At 40.4% G+C, this 13,489-nt stretch overlaps 3 protein-coding genes across 3 annotated transcripts in view; 2 read left to right on the forward strand and 1 right to left on the reverse strand.

Moving 5' to 3' along the window:
* Positions 1-11: 11 nt before the first annotated feature.
* Positions 12-2,420, reverse strand: LOC130161848 (sulfotransferase 2B1-like). Its single transcript, XM_056365168.1, has 6 exons — positions 2,279-2,420; positions 1,192-1,403; positions 831-957; positions 547-641; positions 248-428; positions 12-140 (listed from the first exon to the last, which is right to left on the reverse strand). Exons 1-6 carry the CDS (start codon positions 2,403-2,405, stop codon positions 31-33), a joined length of 852 nt encoding a protein of 283 aa, XP_056221143.1. The 5' UTR covers positions 2,406-2,420; the 3' UTR covers positions 12-30.
* Positions 2,421-4,111: 1,691 nt separating this feature from the next.
* LOC130162240 (sulfotransferase 2B1-like) lies at positions 4,112-8,281 on the forward strand. Its single transcript, XM_056365890.1, has 6 exons — positions 4,112-4,322; positions 6,121-6,332; positions 7,207-7,333; positions 7,451-7,545; positions 7,664-7,844; positions 7,937-8,281. Exons 1-6 carry the CDS (start codon positions 4,184-4,186, stop codon positions 8,044-8,046), a joined length of 864 nt encoding a protein of 287 aa, XP_056221865.1. The 5' UTR covers positions 4,112-4,183; the 3' UTR covers positions 8,047-8,281.
* Positions 8,282-12,994: 4,713 nt separating this feature from the next.
* The window catches only part of wu:fj29h11 (uncharacterized), a 29,475-nt gene continuing 28,980 nt past the window's right edge, over positions 12,995-13,489 (forward strand). Inside the window, exon 1 of the mRNA XM_056365889.1 lies at positions 12,995-13,104. The gene's annotated coding sequence lies outside the window, so the exon portion shown is untranslated. The remainder of the gene's footprint in view (positions 13,105-13,489) is intronic.

The raw sequence follows: 13,489 nt of genomic DNA on the forward strand, positions 1-13,489 counted from the left end.
CTTTCATTACATACGTTCATTAAGTTTATTTTAATCCCAGACAAATTTAAACTTGACATCCTTCATTTTGTCTTTGTAGACTGTATCAAAGTGCTCCGCCTCTGACGCTGTCAGCTGGTTTTTCCAATCTCCAGCGATTCCTGAAACACAACAAGAGGAAGCAGATCACATGTGAATAAACAACATGTGTCATTATTTTGAATGAATATTTCATAATGTAGGTAAAGTATTATTCAGTGAAACACACCTTTCCTGAGGAACTCAGACTTGGTCTGGTCCATGAATTCGGGAGGAACAGCAGAGTAGTTTGACATGTTGTTCTGCTTCATGTTCTTGAACAAACAGCGCTCTGCTATCTTCTCTATCACCTCAGAGTCCAGAGGTTTCTCCAGGAACTGAGCGAGTCTGGACACAGAGTCCTTCAGGTCCTGAACCAGAGAGAAGCACAGCAGTGATGGGACAGTGCGACTGTGTGAGGTCAGAGCTGCTCAGAAAAGGTCTCCGAGATTTGAGGAGGAAGGTTTGAGGAGTGTCACTGAATCTCACCACGATCATCTCTTCATAGCAGATGTACATGATTCTGTCTTTATCCTCAGCGTTCAGCCAACCCTTCACATGATCGAACCACGAGCCAAAGGCAACTGGAGGAAGGAACATCACAAACACAAAGTTAATGTGTTGAATTATAACGTTGTCATCAATTATTTATAGAAAGTCCTTTGGACTGAACGTCATGGTCTTTGAACTGCACATGGTAAACACATGCCCACCTGTCTGACACACAGTATTGTGTATTATATCATGAGTTAATACTGAACACTGAGTCCGACCTTTTCCGTCCAGGAACTTGTGGAGGAAGTCGCTCTGTGGGCCTGGGTCCACCAGGAAGGAGGACATCCCATAATAATGAAAGGAAGATGTAAACACATCTTTGGGGTTCCTCATGACGTAGATGACCTGCAGTGATCATATGACATCCATTAATTTATTAATTAACATAGTTTTCTTTAGCAACCATCTGGTACCACCTATAACAATTGCAGTACACTACCAGCCACATAAAACGCCATAGCAACCATATGCTAGCTACTTAGAAACACCATAGCAACCACTTCCTACCCAACCAGCAGTGAAACACATTGGATAGCTGCCAATTTGAATGTCTTAATGACCCGTTAACACAGAATGTACCTTTGGCTTTACTTCAAAGAAGCCCCGTGGCATCATGTTGTAGTGGAAGTGTGTAGCAAACATGCGAGGAGACGGCCTCTTTGACAGGTACAGGTTGGAGGCCCGGCGCACCTCCAGCCAGGGAACACGGTCCCAGTTAGGAAGAGTCTCAACGGAAGCTGGATCTCCTCCACTCATGATCAGAGGGGCGATCTCCTGCATCCAGGTCGTACCTGAACAAAAGAGGTTTTCTGAATTCTGTAGTTCGTGTTCATTCCCCGTCAGACTTTTATTTTTCCTCTTGTTCGGTAAATCAGTCAAATGACTATATTAAATTAGGTTAGCTTAGGTTAGAGAGATTCAGAGCCTCCTCTCTTCTGATTGGCTCACTGACCTGTTGTTACTAGAGCTGCAGAGAGACGCCTGAGAGAGGAGATGTAAAACTACACTGAGATGAAACCGCAAATATATATGTCCTTATAGATCAACACTTCAGATAAAACACAGAAGAAGAACAAAATATGGAGCTTTAACTGAATGCTGTTCAGGAATTGTTCACATCATGAAAATCAGATGCAGAAAAAGCTCCTAAGACATCGCTCTTTTTCAGTCACATGCAGAGCTGATCTTTCTTTTATCTTTAGTAACCTCATGAATATGTGTGTGTGTGTGTGTGTGTGCGCGCTCACTTGTCTCACTCTCTGTTTAAACGGTGTCATTTATTTACTTATTAACCAAAGGTGCCAGAACACTCTTACAGATTGTTCTGACCCACTTTAATCCCTGGTAATAAATAACTAGTAGTTCTGGACAGCTGAGGATCTGTTTAATCTTGAGTCTTGAGTTTAATCGTCTGTCAACCTGTTCACAGGTTAAACAACAAACCAGCAAATACAGCGTTTAACAATCGTATCCAAGCTGCACAGGACAGATGTGACTCCAGCTGGTACATTTACTATTAAATTCCTTTTTTAAGACTTTTTACATAAATTTAGAAAATCCCATTTCTGATTAGTGGCACCTTTAACCTTAGAAGTAGACACATTTTTCAAGACATGTATAAAGTATAATCCTGATCTGCACATCTGTCATGTGACGGTGAACTCACCTGACTTGGGATACGTTGCAATGATAATATCATCAGGTTGGAAAGTGAAGTCCTCGCTCTGAGGAGGGTTCAGAGACAAAGGCAGATAAATGCCTTTATACAAGGTGTACAGCTCGGCCTCAGTCATAGTCGGAGTGAATGAGCAGGAGCGACTCAGAGAGTGACACCCATCGAATGAACTGATGGACTTTACTACGACTGAGTCTTACCTCCCATGGCCTCTCTCTCTCTCCTTGTTCTGCTCGCCTGGAAGAGCAGGTTATGTAATACATAGAAAGGTGATGTCTGAACCTATAGATCCTTGTTCTCTATCCAGTTCACCAACAAGAAGCATCTCTACTTTAAATTCAGTTGTGAAAGTGAGCTGTGAGGTGTAAGGTGTAATTCCAGGTATATACTTCTGAAGCACATCTCTGATTGGTTAATACCGCTCCACCATGTTGCTGTGTCTGATTCAGAGGAGTAGGTTCAACTCTTAACAAAAATACATGACTGTGTCGCTCTTTTCTTTAAGTAGCACTGTCAGCCAGAGGGCCAACAAGCTGCTGCAAGTTCTGCCGTCTCAATGTCTTAAAGGGAAAGTTCAACATTTTGGAAAATACTTTTATTTCCTCTCTGGCTGTGAGTTACCAGAGGATCAGTACCACCCTCATGCCGGTCAAGTAAATAAGAAGCTACAGCACAGACCGTGATGTACTGTCAGACTGTGATGATGTGGAGACTTTTGTCTAATTATTACATGAACAGTTCAACACTGTATCGGACACAGTGGCTCCTTTTAAAACAAATAAAATCCAACAGAGCGTTAACAGAAACTCACCAAACCACAGCTCCATCGTCTGCATCTTAAAGAGCTTTTCATCAGTTTGAATGAAATGATGAAGGACGCTAACTTTGCTGTAACACAGGGTATAACACAGACTCACAAACTCTGACCTCTGCCCTTTTGTGTCTGTGGATTAAAGATGAAGGTGTTGCACATCATGACTCGACCTCTTAGTGTAAAATAATAAGTTGTTTGTGATCAAATGATTTTCAAAGTAAGAAAAACAAAACTAATCAGTACACACACACCAGGACCTGCGCTCAGCCTCACCCACTGAATTATTGCTTTGTTTAATCTGATTATTTCCGTTACTCTTTATTTGACCCAGTGAACTCATCAGAGATGTCAGTGTTGGCAGTGGTTGTGGTTTTATGCAGATCAACTGCAGCTTATTGCTTCTCGGTGTGTGAAAAAAGTGAGTTGAAAGTTTCACTTCCTGATTTATTCCACAGCAGTCTGATATCTCAGATGTCTAACCAGCAGCTGAATTAATCACAGAGGTGTCCACTTCTCCATAACAAACAGACCAGGGGGTTAAAACCAGTAGAAACACCCAGAGAGCAGTTTCACTTTAAAGATCAGAGATTCGCTGTCTCACATTTCCTCAGCTTGTTTCTCTGATAACTTCAGATCCAGACGTCCGATGACTAAAAGCCACACATGCACATAGAGGATATTATGTCACTGAAACAGAGCGTTAACGTGATTAAAATAACAGATTTTTGTGGTTTGAGAATTGATGGAAACATTTGGGATAATGTCAGAACACAACTCAACAACATTCAGAACACAGGTCTAGTTGTTTTTAGACATTTTAATGTGGAAAAGTTACAAATTAGAACTTTAATTTACTGGAATATTAAAAAAAAGGTTTCACACTCAGTGAGTCAGATGAGTTAATGCCATATCCAAATACAGTCATCATGTAATCTGTGCGGGGCGAGAGAGAGAGAGAGGGAGAGAGAGAGAGAGGGAGAGAGAGAGAGAGAGAGGGAGAGGGAGAGAGAGAGAGAGAGAGAGAGCAGAAGACACTAGAGCAGAAACAGTTCGACAGTTCAGTAGAGAGCTGTTTGTGAACAATGACTGAGGCCGAGCTGTACTCGCTGTATAAAGGTGTGTTTGTTCCCTCAGGTGTTCACCCTCCTCACAGCCTCAAGTACTACGAGGACTTCACCTTCCGCCCCGATGATATTATCATTGTGACGTATCCAAAGTCAGGTGAGTGACACTCGAACGTGCGTTACGTTACTTTGTAACATTCGAACATTCGAACACGCGGAGGAAAAGTTAATATTCGAACTGTAATGACGTAATCACCTGACTCCCAGCCTGAAGCGCGAGCGGCTGATTGAAGTCGTTTGTGTTGTGATCCAGCAGAGGATGTAAACTCTCACTGTCAGTTTGACCTATGACACGCGCTGGTCCCGTTGACCTCTCCGTGAACTCGGACACGAGCGAAGCGGATAGTTACCGTTAAAGCGCGGGAAGCAGAGTGTAGCGGTATTCCTGGTCCCACAGTGCAGATGGAGACAAAGTCGAATTCATTGATTAAGTTGCGTGATAAACTTGATTGTAGTGACAGTTCCGGTGCTCACCTGTAATATAACCTGCATTATCACCTGTATACATGACGTCAAATGTGTTTAAGCTCTTACTAGAGACTTGGGTCTTATTCCTCCAATAGGAAACGTGCCAGAGTAATGAGATTCATTCTGCGCGCGCTCAGTGAGACCCTCCCCTCACCAGGAAAAAAGTTGTTTTAGAAGAATGAAAGTCATTTTTTGTCAAACTGTCCTGAGCTTCAGTCTGAATGAATCAAAACTTAGTTTGAATCATTGTTTTGTTGACTTCTACATGACGTAGTTAGCACGTGCGGCTGACAGGTGGAAAATAGTTGAAACAAGTTGTTGTAGCACCCAAATCAACGCAGAACACACAAACAGCAGTTTCAATAATCTTTAGTTCAAAATGGAGAAAATATGCATTATAATTAAATAATTATATTATATAAATAAATAACACTAATTTATTATTTAAATAAATATTATATTATATAAATAAATAATACAATCATATTATTGTAAAAACTGCATATTTTCAGAATACAATGCTTATTGAGACAAAAATCAAAAGTTGATAAGTGAAATTGAATGTTTTGACCTTCGCTGCTGGAAGGTTTTCAGACCAAGTATTAAACCATCAGATTTTCAACAGCAGTGACTCAGTGTCTGAAGCTGTTTGTGAAGTATTATATAATTTAACTATGGAGAATAATAACATGGCTCATTTCTCAGATTCAGGCTTATTACATCATCAGTATGAAAATAGTTCATGAGGTTTCTAATGAATTCTGCTTGTTGAGTAAATGTACTTCTTATATTTGCCAACTTAATTCTCACCACTGGATCATCAGGACCGTCAGTATCTGACTTATTACATCTATATTCGTTACTGTTTCTGACTAATTTGTTTTCCTTCATCAAATTGTAATTTAGTAAAAGTAGAAATCATCCTTTCCACAAAATGCTGGGACTGTGATTCAAACAGCTGATCTGTGGAGTAATGCAGCGTAAGTGCGTAGGAATACAGAAGTTCAAGAAAATGTTCAAGAAAATTCAAAATAAAGTGCAAACTAAAACTGATGTTGTTTTAGGAAAAGACATTTGCAACGTTTCTGCTGCCCCCCCCCCCCCTCCACAGCAGCTCATTGTTCAGGAAGGAAACAGGGTGAGGCCTGGGTGATGATGTGTTCAGGGACATAAACACACAGAATGATGCAAGGGATTCTCACAGAGTTTACAGCAGAATCTTTTCAACAGGACAACATGGACTGGACTGTATATACTGGGTTTAACTGATTTAGACTGAGGCCGACCCTCTGGTGGTGGTTGCTTTGTGCTCTGTACCGTCCATGTGTAGCGTCATTCCAAAATAAGAGCTAAATGTAAAGATAAATAGGTAAATGTGCTTTAGCCAATAGTGTAACGACATATTTCCTCTTGTCTCCTCTGCTCAGGTACGACCTGGATGCAGGAGATCGTCCCTCTCATCGTGAGCGGAGGAGATCCGGCTTCTGTTGAGAGTCTTCATAACTGGGACCGTGTTCCCTGGTTGGAGGAGAGTCGGGCCTGCATCCTGAATCTGGAGAACAGGCCGTCTCCTCGCATGTTAACTACTCACTTCCACTACAACATGATGCCTCCAGGCTTCTTCCAAGTCAAGCCAAAGGTAGATCTGTGTGACTGCCGCACCTGTCAGAGCAGGACGAGGTCTGTTTGTATGAGTGAGCCACTTCTAACTTTGTTCTAATTAATACTGACATCTGTATCTGCATTTCACATTAAGACATATCAACATGGCTGCCATGAAGAAGGCTGATACCTTTTCCTTTATAACCTTTCTGCTTGCATCGACCTGACTGGGCTTGTCAGGTGTTGTTACCTGACCTTAAAAGGCTCTGCACGCCCACACAGGGCTTTTCAGTTGCTGATGACACTTCCTGTCAGGTGGAGGTTTGATGCAGCACAGATCACGTCCACACAGTCCTGATGTCTAAACAGGGAACCTCTGTGAAAACCTCTGTCAGTGTGTTTTGCACATATTATATATTATGTGTATATATTACAGATGCTCCAAACAAAACATTGTTTTACACTAAATAGCATTTGTAGTCAACGGCACAGAGAAGCTCATCGGTGCAGTTTCTCTAATATGCGGTTCTAGAAACTTGGTTGTGTATCGTCAGAACTTTAATGATTCTGATTCCGGTTCTTATCGATTCTCTGTTTCCGTTCCAATATTATAAAAACAACAAAACAAATATGTGGTTAAATGTTTAGATAATAAAATATCTTTATTCTTTTAAGCATTAACTGAACATTCACACAATAAGAAATATTTATACAATAAAAACGTTAAATAATAGATCAGTGTAGATCCGTTAATTCACGAACTGCTGGTTGTTTTATTTATTGTTCTGGTGACACACGTCGCACTGTCCTCACCATGAAACTAACAAACACCTGGTCCAGAGGAAACGTCGACAGGACACAGCGTTCAAGGTTTCATCAATGAATTAATGGATGTCGTATGATCACTGCAGGTCATCTACGTCATGAGGAACCCCAGAGATGTGTTTACATCTTCCTTTCATTATTATGGGATGTCCTCCTTCCTGGTGGACCCAGGCCCACAGAGCGACTTCCTCCACAAGTTCCTGGACGGAAAAGGTCGGACTCAGTGTTCAGTATTAACTCATGATACACGGTGACAGGAGCCGTCAGCTGATTATACAGAGTTATAATTTACTCATGATAATGATACTTGTGGTTTTCTGTCCCCTCCAGTCATGTTTGGCTCGTGGTTCGATCATGTGAAGGGTTGGCTGAACGCTGAGGATAAAGACAGAATCATGTACATCTGCTATGAAGAGATGATCGTGGTGAGATTCAGCGACACTCCTCAAACCTTCCTCCTCAAATCTCGGAGACCTTTTCTGAGCAGCTCTGACCTCACACAGTCGCACTGTCCCATCACTGCTGTGCTTCTCTCTGGTTCAGGACCTGAAGGACTCTGTGTCCAGACTCGCTCAGTTCCTGGAGAAACCTCTGGACTCTGAGGTGATAGAGAAGATAGCAGAGCGCTGTTTGTTCAAGAACATGAAGCAGAACAACATGTCAAACTACTCTGCTGTTCCTCCCGGATTCATGGACCAGACCAAGTCTGAGTTCCTCAGGAAAGGTGTGTTTCACTGAATAATACTTTACCTACATTATGAAATATTCATTCATTGTTTATTCACATGTGATCTGCTTCCTCTTGTTGTGTTTCAGGAATCGCTGGAGATTGGAAAAACCAGCTGACAGCGTCAGAGGCGGAGCACTTTGATACAGTCTACAAAGACAAAATGAAGGATGTCAAGTTTAAATTTGTCTGGGATTAAAATAAACTTAATGAACGTATGTAATGAAAGTCATTCACCATGATGGAAAGGAAAGGAGAAATGCCGTCCCACAATTCCTTGCTGCAACAACATTTAAAACTGTTTTTACTTGTATATTCCTTTCATGTTATCTTATCTCAACATTTCAATCCCAAAAAAATCCAAAAGGTTTTTGTGATTAGTAAAGTATTCATTGTCCATGTGTTATAAATAAAGTTGATTTAAAAAAATCATAGTGTGAGTGCGGAGTCAGATTTTTTCCCTGTCCTTATGAATTCTCCTTCACATCAGGTCAAAACCTCCTGCTCTCTGTCTCTTCTTCAGGGAAACTGTAGAGGCAGCGACAGCTCTTGTCTTCCCGCTCTCTCCTCTGCAGACCTGCTGCAGCAAACCTCTGCACTGAGTCAACAAGTTTCATTTAGCACCAGCTACAAAACAAAGTCTGCCAGCTCAGTTTCTTTTCAAACAACAGGAGCCATGTGTAGGAGCAGTATATATAATTATATATTCAAACTCTGCAGAACTTTTACTAACTATTGATCTAGTTATTTTAGTTGTGGTTAGTTGTGGAGTTTCAGATTCCAAATTGATGAATCAGTGAATTAACAATCCATTCCCTGATCAAGGTGGTTCTTAAAAACTAATTTAAGTTATTAGTTAATGTCAATATTTTAATATCATATTATTATTATTATTATTATTATTATTGTTAATTTCTGATAGCAAATAAGTGATCATTTGCTGCACCTACAAAATGTTCAACAATTTGTACCACTCACATAATGACCACTGTTTTGTGTTGATTATTAGTTATTAATTGACGATAGCTCCACATGTTCCCGCCCCCAAACTGTGATTGGACAGTTGTTTTTTCTTCATTTTAATGTTGTCATTGTCTCCATCTCAAAAAAGAAAAAAAAACTTTCCTGCTCTTCTTCATGAAACTGATAACAGTACTTTATATTTAGCATTAGCAGGTCAATGCTGCCCTCTGCTGAAGAACACGGAAATATAATGTTTTAATTTAATGTGTCATGGAAAAAATATGTCACAATGAAAATCAATTAATTCACTTGTTTTCATTTGATGACAAAGTAGATGTACACACAGGAAACAATGTGTATTATATTTAACGTTATCTCTTCATTACATGTGTTTTAATTTAGCCATTTTAAACCTTCCATTATATTTGCAGGTGATGTCGTGTTTTACAATAAATAATAATTCTCTTCCATTGTTATTGGAGGTGATCTATATCATATTTTACATTCTAGCCAAACGCCAACAAGGAAATTAAATTAACTGGGAATGAACACTTGTTTGTATGTTCACATTTTATCCAGAAAATCACTGTATTATCACATCCTTGATTACAAATTAACATATTCATGAATATTACTGAATAAATAAAGTGTCAGGACTGTTTCCAAGCTGCAGTTTAACCCATCATCCTCCCCAGATAGCAAAATGAAAGTAGCCCATATACTTCCACATGTTGGCAGGTGTACCAGGTGTATACTGGGCCAGTAGAAAACAAGCACGTGAGCTGGATCTATTTTGCTGTCTGGGGCAGTTTATTTACGAAGCACAAAGCACTTTTTTCACCCTTTTTCTCATATTTAAAGTGACAATAAGTCAATATTATGTTCAGTAATCCGGATTCTGTCTACTGTATAGTAGTAGTTCAAGAATTTAACTGTTACTTTGTTATACTGATGTCTGCATTGAACTACCTGTGAGAAAACCCGACTGACACCAATCCTCAGTAAGAATATTCCTGCAACCTGGAAACTTGATGGTTGTTTATTGATGTGCAACTGATCTACTATTTCAGAGTGATAATAAAATGTTAATGAGTGCCATGGACTAACTGAAATAACAACAAGATGACACTCTAATTCTTAAGAAGAATTAACTAACATAAAGTTTGTTTGAACAAACCTTTGTGGCTGAAATAATTACATTTTTGTAGATGTACATTTTTTGCAGTAGAGATTTTGTATTTACTATCTTTGTCGTGTGACGTGAACGCAGCATATGATAGCTAGGTAGCCGGCTAGCAGTGGTAAACAAAAACACCGTTAGGTTTCTGAGTTTCGCTTCTTTTGTATCATGTTATTTTTAATCGCAACAGTGTTAAGACTCCTTAATGTAAATACTGTGCCAGTGGCCATTTTAAAGCCCGTCATTAACTAACTTACGTGATTAACACGAAGTTAAACCGTGCTAACGTTAGCTAGCAAGAATAGCATCTCCGCTAGCTTAAAGTGAGCGGCCGGTGCCGTGTTGTAACTCCCTCAGTACAAACTGAGCATGTTGAGTGAAGACAGAGACACACACCCGACAACTGCCACTGCCGGGGAATGTCCGACACAATAGCAGGTAGCTGGAGAGTCAGTCGGACACGTTTAACCAGCTTTTCAGTTCGTGTTTGCCACTGAGTTTTCCGGTGTTGTTAGCACGTAACGCTGCTGCTGCTGCTGCTCAGAAGTGACATTACGTTACTGTCTGTTGTTGTACACCTGTGTTGTTACAGAAGTTAAACTGTTGTAAGTTTGTTCCATTATTTTATATTCAATCAGGTTAATATATTGATATATTATCTGTCGTTTTAGTCAATAACGGAAGAGAAATGTATATGTATGAGACATATATTCAATATCTATATCATAATCGGATATGAATGCCGCCCTTACTGTACACCTGTATATGACCTGCACTGGGTCAGCTGGTCAACACGTCATGTGCCATGAGTCACTCTGCTCAACAGGTTAGAGAATACTGTGGTCCAGTGGAATTATTTACCTGCTCAGTTTCACTCTGTTCAGGTAAATTAGAAAGAGTATGTGGCCTGTCACTCACCTGTGTCTTCATCATCATCATCATCATCCGCAGTGTTTCCCCGTCCTGAAAGCTACAGCCCCGCCAGGGAGGAGAGAAGATAAGATGCACTGACCACATGGTTGCACTCTGACCAAGGTATGTTGTTGTGGCTTGTAGAGACTGCTGGTCAGAGTTACATATGGATAAAGAAAGTGTGATGCTTTTCATTCAATTCAAATTTGCATTTAAAGGTCAAATAGGGTATAAAGAGAGATCACCTTGTGTGTTTAAAAAAAAAAAATCATTATAGTATTTATTTATGTATTTCAATATACACAAACAGACAGTATAATTATCTTTGGTTATGAGAAGGCCCATGGTACACATACGTATTTAAAACCAAAATAAACAAGCCAAGACAAAACCTCTTAAAGTTTTCAACTTCATACTTTAGCTAACGTGTTCATATGATACTATCTCTAACATAGACTCCATCCATGTTTTAAGATCTGGAGACGAAGGACGATCACTTGGACAGTCGTGATGACACTTACCCTTGGTCCCCTAATAAGCACAGTGAAACCTTTGTATTATCTTATACTGAACACATTTTCTATTAGCCTCCTTAATCTATTTCCCAGTGTTCAATAATATTATTAACCATTCCTCATCGCCAAGATCACAGCCCAGGTCTTTCTGTCCATGTGTAGTGTGATTATAGATCAGCTCTAGCTTCTATATTAATACTGTGAAAGTATCAAAGCCTCAGTCCACAGAGAAATGCACACAGCCTGTATTCAGAAACTGAGCCTTAAAACCAGCCGTCAGGACTTATGGAACTTTGTGATGTCACAACAAAGCAGTCACCAAGCCCCGCCCACCTGGACCCACCATCCAAACCTTGCAGGATTTGGTTTCTCTCAGTGTTTTACCTGAAGTTTGCTATATCTTTATTGGATCACTCAGAAAACAGTCAGCCAATCAGAAGAGACGCTCAGAGCCTCCTCTGAGCCTGAGAAGAAGAAAATATGGATCTTTAAGATTTCATTTATTACACAGCAGCAATGCAAAGCAATCACTAGTGTCATACTTCTGTTAATAGTCACTGTCTTCCCGTGTCATTGCCACCCTCTCACAGGATTGTGCAGCAGCATCATGGGTGGTGCTCTGCTCCTTTTCTTGGTTGTGTAATCACCATCAGCTAGAATTTGAGTAAGGAAGAAATGAAGCAAGAGCCGGACAGAAGAGGTGTAACATGTCCTCACATCCACAGTTTTTACACAGAGCCTCTGTTTCATTTCCTTAAGTACAGGTTTGTTTTTACCGCTCAAATGTTATTTATATCACATCACATGGTTTTTACACATCAGCTGGTGAATCAGCTGGGCAAGGACAGGAATGTGAAACTCAAAGCCTCCTCCCTCCTGTTACATCACCCCTCCTGCTCTTGATTTGTCATTGATGTCTCCTTACAGTGCACTTGTACTTAGTTTCCTCACTACATCATCTTGTAAATACAGTAACATTAACACAATGCTGAGCTTAGCAACAAGTGTCCATTTGACATATCTAAGTGTTGTGGTTTTTCATCTGGACCTGGTCCAATGTGGTTTAGATGCAGAAAAATGCAATGAAATGTACCTCTTTTGCATTTTCGCAAATAGAATAAACCTTTCACAAATCAAACAGAATGTTTTAGAAAGTCTTTAGTCTCTCTGGGATAATCCAGTTCAGATTTGACATGTAAAAGTGTTGTGGTTTTTCATCTGGACCTGGTCCAATGTGTGAAATGTGCCTCTAACTTTTCCCTTAACTGCCGAATCGGAAACTAAATTCAGCATCGTATCATTAACCCCGTGACTTGGCAGATTTCCCGTGAGCATAAGTGAAGTAGCGGTACTGAGCTGGAGGTGATGACAGACAGGCCCTGATGTTGCTCCACTGCTCCCATCTGTTTCTACCTGCTTCATGGTTGCCTCTTGTCATGCCTGTGTGTTGTGACCATTTCCAGGAATATGAGAGTGTGGCTGCGGGTCAGTCAGCGACAGGTCTGAATCAGCCTGCCTGTTACTTTCACTTTCCATTCTCTGTAATTTAGCCTAGAATGAAACACAGTGGGGGAGGGGGGAGGAGGAGGCAGGGGAGGTTATAAACAGGAAGATTGTTGCTGGGTGATACACAGCAGTTCAACTGGTGACGGAGATGAACCACACAACTTCTTGTTTGAAAGAATAGGTAAGACAGACCTGAGTTCTGTTTTCTATTTATTGCTCATGCAGATTTAAACTGTTGACTGTGTACACTGGCTAATTAGCACAAGTGCTGATTATTTCTGTAATGTGGTTTGACAAAGTAAAAATAACCCAGATGAGTTTCATTTTTGAGAAGAGGTGGTTGCATCAGATGATCATTGACCATGGGTGTAAACCTGTGTGCAAACGTTTGGAAGCAAAGCCTCTCTTTGAATGTCAGTGCACTGGTGCTTTTTATTTCCTAACTTAGAACAACACTGTAGACAGTAACTGTGTAAAAGTTCAGAGCCCTTAAAGAGCAGATGTCTCAGCAGCAGCTGCTGGTTCTGTGCTTGATTGAGGGATTTGCATCCACTTCTGCAGTTTGA

Source organism: Seriola aureovittata, chromosome 21, assembly GCF_021018895.1.
Source record: "Seriola aureovittata isolate HTS-2021-v1 ecotype China chromosome 21, ASM2101889v1, whole genome shotgun sequence".
NCBI classification, from domain to species: Eukaryota; Metazoa; Chordata; class Actinopteri; order Carangiformes; family Carangidae; genus Seriola; species Seriola aureovittata.

What these genes read in the sequence shown, in the direction of transcription:
- LOC130161848 (XM_056365168.1), bottom strand. Translation starts at nt 2,405, where the DNA reads ATGACTGAGGCCGAGCTGTACACCTTGTATAAAGGCATTTATCTGCCT. An exon ending in TCTTTGAAGTAAAGCCAAAG is followed by an intron (nt 958 to 1,191) that starts GTACATTCTGTG and finishes TGATCACTGCAG; the next exon opens with GTCATCTACGTCATGAGGAA. An exon ending in GCTATGAAGAGATGATCGTG is followed by an intron (nt 429 to 546) that starts GTGAGATTCAGT and finishes TCTCTGGTTCAG; the next exon opens with GACCTGAAGGACTCTGTGTC.
- LOC130162240 (XM_056365890.1), top strand. Translation starts at nt 4,184, where the DNA reads ATGACTGAGGCCGAGCTGTACTCGCTGTATAAAGGTGTGTTTGTTCCC. An exon ending in TCTTCCAAGTCAAGCCAAAG is followed by an intron (nt 6,333 to 7,206) that starts GTAGATCTGTGT and finishes TGATCACTGCAG; the next exon opens with GTCATCTACGTCATGAGGAA. An exon ending in GTCTGAGTTCCTCAGGAAAG is followed by an intron (nt 7,845 to 7,936) that starts GTGTGTTTCACT and finishes GTTGTGTTTCAG; the next exon opens with GAATCGCTGGAGATTGGAAA.